Raw genomic sequence first — 5,741 nt, 5'->3', positions numbered from 1 at the left:
ATTCCTGCCTTGGGCCGAGTACGCACAGAACTAATTGAGACATTCTTCCACCAATCTCACCCCCTTCCAGTGTGTACTCGGCTATCAACCCCCCATGTTCCCTTGGTCTGGAGAGCCTTCTGATGGTCCTGCCGTAGATGATTGGATGAGGAGTGGAGAAGTCTGGGAAACACTCATGTTAGGCTCCAGAGGGCGATATGCAACCAGGAGCTCCACGCCAACCGGCAAAGACGTCCGCATCCCCCGTATCAACCTGGTCAAAGGGTCTGGCTCTCCACCCGAGATCTGAAACTCCAGCTCCCGTCCAAGAAACTGAGTCCGAGGTACCTAGGACCTTTCCGTATTATTAGACATTCAATGATGTAACATACCAATTGGAATTGCCTGTAAACTATTGCATTTCTCCCTCTTTCCATGTTTCCCTGCTGAAACCTTATCATGCGGAGTACGACCCCAACGCTGAGCCTCAAGAGCCACCTCCTCCTCTCGACGTTGCCGGGGAACCGGCCTACGCCGTGAGAGAGTTGTTGGTCTCGAGGCGACGCGTGGGTCGTCTCCAGTATTTGGTAGATTGGGAGGGCTATGGCCCTGAGGAAAGGTCCTGGGTAGCCTCGGACGACATTCTGGATCCCAACCTCATCGAGGAGTTTCACCGAGCCAGACCTGAACGTCCTGCACCTCGCCCTAGAGGAAGGCCCGGTAGAGCGCCACCAGGCGCTCCTAGAGGGGGGGATTCTGTAACGTCCATACCGCCGCGCCACCAGAGGGAACCCTCGTCGGAGTACTGACATGGCTCTGCCCTCTGCTTCTCTGCTCATTTCCTGTTTGGCCCTACTTAAGACTCAAGCTAGCATAGGGCTAGTGCGAAGTATTGCCAGCTAACCCCTGCATACCAAACGTTTTTTTGAGTGATTTATCTGACTGCCTGATACTGACCATTTGCCTGTTTATCTGTTTCTCTGCCTTTGGATTTACCCCTTTGAATTGTTTGCCTGGTTTGGACTGCCTATCTGTGTTTGACCTACCTGCCTGTACTTAGATTACTCTTCTGCTCTTCTTATTATTGCAAATTTTTTCCATTTGTTTAATACATCTCATAATGATGGCACATCACTATACCATAGTCATAACTTTTATTTCTATTTCAAATGATTGATTCGGTCAGGGGGTACTTGGCTGATTAAATAATGATAAGGGCTAGTTATTGAAAAAAGATTGAGAAGCACTGCTCACTATGACATCACGTCGTAGGTATTTGTATCTGCCGGCGCCGCCCCACCAGGTGCACATTACCTAATTAGCTTTGAAAGCCGGCAGTATCTGCTACTGAGAAGCTACTCTGCTTTTCAAGGAGTACACCGTTGCTGAGGTTGGTTGGACTCGAAGTACCACAGGGGACGCATGTGGTTTCCATAATTTCTCTTTTCTTTTTGAGTTTAGTGTGTGTGTTGCCTCTCCCTGGTGTGCATCATCAACTAGCATCTAATCTCTTTCCCTAAAAGAGTAGCACGAGTTTAGCTTTGTGTCTTTTTAAAGGCAGTCACTCTCTCTCTTGCCCACAGAGATTTTGTGTCTTTTAAAGATCGCATTTTGTCCATGAAGCCTTGGATACAGGAAGTATCTGGGTCCTAAGGACGGTCATGAGCTTTGTCTCGCGTGCATGGGCCTCGAGCATGCTGAGGCAGCATTTGTGGGTTGCAAAGCCTTCAAAGGTCAATCTCCACCTCACCATGCTAAGTCAGTCAGGGGATTCGTTTTCTTGCTCTTAGCACCCTGATCCACAGCCGGTAGAGGTTCCAATGGAGACGGCAGGCTCGTGTTCTGCAATGTCTACCGAATCTATTGGTGCTCCCTTAGGTCCTGCTTCTACAGCTGCATCAGAGGCCTTCTCCCTCCGATATAGGGTCGCGATCCTGGAGTTCAACCTGGAGATGGTGGCCAAGCTCTCTCAGGAGACGGACACAGGAGGGATAGAGTGGACTGTACCACCTCCTCCCGAACTGTCCCGCCTCGATGACTGGTACTTCGGAGCTGCTCGGGCATCTCAACCAGAGCAGATCCGCCCTATATGCAGGCTACAGGAGCTGCGTAGGGCCCCGCACCACCAGGGGGCCCCCTTGTTCTTAACTTCATGCAGCGCTGCACAGAGCAGCTGGCAAGTGACATCATTGTGCCGCAGGAGCCATTCGAATTATAACAAGCAGTTTTATCTCACGATACTGTAATTCCAGTTGTCAGTCCATCTATGTAGCTCAGCATGCGGTTGGCGCGCCTATCAGCATGCATCTTCATTCCGATATTAAAGCTATCCGCCCGGAGCAGGAAAGACAAGCGCCATGAAGGTGAAGTTAAACGATTAAGAACACAAAATTCCCATTTAGTCTTGACTAACAATGCAATGGATTTATAACAAACACTGCAGTCCAAATCCCCAGATTGAGTTTTAGTCCAGTGTATTTTGTTAGAAGTGCTTGTACACATTAATAATCAAAATCTTTCATAAATGTAAAAAAAATTGACACATTTATTCATGAAAGATGTTGTGTGACTCCATTTTAGCATTTAAAACAATGCACATTAGGTCTAATGTTTGCTTATTTAGGGAATGATTTATGTATTTTTGGTGTGTTTATCTGTGGAGTCTGAACATGCCTTAGTTTTTAAACAAATTGGAAAATCTGTTGAGTTATTTGTCATAGTTTATCTGACAGCTATTTTGGTTTTATTTAATAATTTTAAATTTGTTTCCCTGATAATCTACATCTCTTAAAAAATAATAGATTTGGCAGTAGACCTTGTTTTCTAAGTACTAATGTAACAGATTAAAGGCTTTTCAGAAAACATGTGTCAATGTTATAATTAGGAAGTATTTTTGATGAGTGTCACAGTAATGTACATGTGGCAAAAATGTACAGCTATAAGATAATCTGTGTTTTAGTTAACATTTTATTTATAGCTACATTTAAGCAGAGACAGTGAGTGTTTTTTTTATTAATGTGATGACAGGGCCCCCTCACAAAATTGCTTAGGGCCCCCAGAAGGCCAAGATCAGCTCTGATCTCAACCCACACTTCCAGTACCTTTCTTCCCCGAGGTCCACGATGAATTGACTCGATCTTGGAGAGCCCCATTCTCCAACCGCCTGCAGCTGTTTTAGCCATCAGCCCTCACCTCTCTCACCGGTGGAGCCGCTAAGGGTTATGTCGGGATCCCTACAGTGGAGCGGTGGGTCACAATGCAGCTGTGTCCTGGAAGAACCGTCCGACCCTTACCTCAGGGACTTGTAAGCAGTCGTCCGGTTTCACGACGGCTGCATACCAGGCCTGTGGGGAGGCGGCTTCCTCCCTGCATGCCATGGCACTGCTCTGTGTTCACCAAGCGAAGGCTTTGAGGGATCTGCATAAGGGAGGTCACAATTCGCCTGCCTTCTCGGAGCTCCAAGCGGCCACTGACTTGGCGCTGAGGGCGACACAAGGTTACCACCCAGGCAGTCCGTTGTGCGATGTCCACCATGGTGGTCCAATAGTGCCATCTCTGGCTGTGTCTGGCTGACATGAAGGAAGCTGAAAAGAACAAGTTCCTGAACGCTCCTGTTTCCCAGACCGGCCTCTTCAACGAGTCCATGGAGAGCTTTGCCCTATAGTTAAAACAAACAGAGACCAGAAGTTCCAACCAGACACGTAACCGCGACAACGAACGTGCGTCCAATGAAACTGTCTATAGAATTCCACTTTCGTACACAACCCCCATGTGTGTTGTTTGCTGGGCAGCAAAGAAAGCCTATTGGTTGTTTTTATCCCGTGTGTCTTATATGTCCTGCCCCAATTTCACTTTTTCAGTAGAAAATAAGCCAGCAGGTAATAGACCTGTTTCTTTATTAATATTAACTTTTCAGCAGACAAAGAAAGACTGCTCAATTACAAGCTGGATGAAGTTATCAGAAAATGTAAGATTTGTTAGTATATGTGTATGCATTTAGTTATGACCAGAAAATGTATTATGATTTTATTTTAAAGATATTTTGAAATAAAAATGTTTTCTTAGTGTTACTTTGAGGAATTATCTGCTGGAAAATTATATGTAAGTAGTACATGTTAGAAAACAAAGTGCAATTAATATTGTTTTTCCTCTCTTGTTTTTGTAATTACAGGGACATGCTACAGAGCACAAAGCCTAACATTTCTTTCACACTGAATGCATACAAAAAAATTCATGACCTGAAATATGTTTTTGTTGGTGTGCTGTTTTTATTGTACCCAGTTATTGTCATTGCTAATGGACTCATCATCTGCATTGTATGTCTTGAAAGAAAACTACATAAGCCAATGTATTTCTTAATCTGCAATCTGGCCTGTATAAATTTATATGGTGGAACAGCAGTGGCACCTTTCATCATAACTAGATTCTTAACAGAAGATTTTCAAATAACATGGCTTTCTTGTCTTGTGCATACCTTTGTTATATATAGCTATGTTTCCAGTGACATAACAAACCTAACAGTTATGGCATACGACCGATATATTTCTATATGTTATCCTTTAAACTATGGTAAAATTGTGACCCCTACAAAGGTGATTATAGCTGTTGCAGTCACTTGGTGTTATCCTTTTGTACGAATTACAATCTCTCTCTTATTTACAGCAAGACTTGATATCTGTGGAACCATAATTGAAAAAGTCTACTGTGATAATTATTCAATAGTGAAGCTGGCATGCGCCGATATCTCATCTTACAACATACATAGCTCAATATTGATTTTATTTGCTATTGTACTCCCATTTATTATAATTATCTACTCTTATTTAAGGATTATCTTGATCTGTTTGAATGTGTCACGCAAAACAAAAACTAAACTCTTCAGCACGTGTGTCCCACATCTAATAGCATTATTCAATTTTATCCTTGGAAGTTGTTTTGAACTTACACAAAGTCGGTTTGATATGAGACATGTTCCTTATGTTTTCCGTGTAATACTTTCATTGTATTTCCTAATTCTGTCTCCGATAATTAATCCAGTCCTGTATGGGATCAGAACTCAAGCAATAAAGGATGCTGTACTAAGAAAACTTTGTAGTAGGATTTACCAAAAGCAGGTTAATGTAAGCTGGGTAAACTAAACATGTTTGATCTTTTAGCAAATGTTCATGGAGGAAGCACAAAATATGTAGATCTATTGATTTTTATGTTAGAAAATATATCTGTGTATAACATATATTAGCTTTGACAATCACATGGAATAGTATGTTTTTTTACCTCACTATAATCGACAAGCTTTGCATTAACAAAAGGAGTGTTTGTAAGTTTAAAATAATACTGTTTAATTATGATAATGAACTATTTTAAAAGATACATTTAGTTTGATCAAACTCTTAAAAAGTGCTTTCCTGCTTTAAACTAATGTAGTCAGGTGAAATTACATTAAAACATTTTTACTTATAGTTTTAAAGCTTCTGGAACCTTTTTTTTAACACTTTTCTTTCAAACATCCTTACAGTAATATTGTCATATATCCTGGAGCTAGAAAAAGAGACACAGGATAGTGATTGTACTGTACTGTACTGTAAATGTAAGACTCATTTTGATTAGGAGTTACAGTACTTGGCAAAATATGATTTGGATGATGCTCAGTGTAAAATCTGAAAACTATACATCTGAAAAACTAATTTGCTTAAGAAATTGTTTTATTTTTATGCTTTGAAATAAAGTTTGATAAGTGATTGTTTAATACTCTGAATAACATT

General features: G+C 41.9%; 1 protein-coding gene across 1 annotated transcript; it reads left to right on the top strand.

Moving 5' to 3' along the window:
- The first annotated feature begins 4,154 nt into the window (after positions 1 to 4,154).
- Positions 4,155 to 5,117, top strand: LOC135720901 (olfactory receptor 11A1-like). The gene has a single exon (XM_065243010.2). It carries the CDS (start codon positions 4,155 to 4,157, stop codon positions 5,115 to 5,117), a length of 963 nt encoding a protein of 320 aa, XP_065099082.2.
- Positions 5,118 to 5,741: the final 624 nt, after the last annotated feature.

Source organism: Paramisgurnus dabryanus, chromosome 8 (genome assembly GCF_030506205.2).
Source record: "Paramisgurnus dabryanus chromosome 8, PD_genome_1.1, whole genome shotgun sequence".
In the NCBI taxonomy this organism is placed as follows: Eukaryota; Metazoa; Chordata; class Actinopteri; order Cypriniformes; family Cobitidae; genus Paramisgurnus; species Paramisgurnus dabryanus.
This window is presented reverse-complemented; position numbering and strand designations above follow the sequence as displayed.

Excerpts from the sequence above, each read along its gene's own strand:
- LOC135720901 (XM_065243010.2), top strand. The coding sequence starts at position 4,155 with ATGCTACAGAGCACAAAGCCTAACATTTCTTTCACACTGAATGCATAC.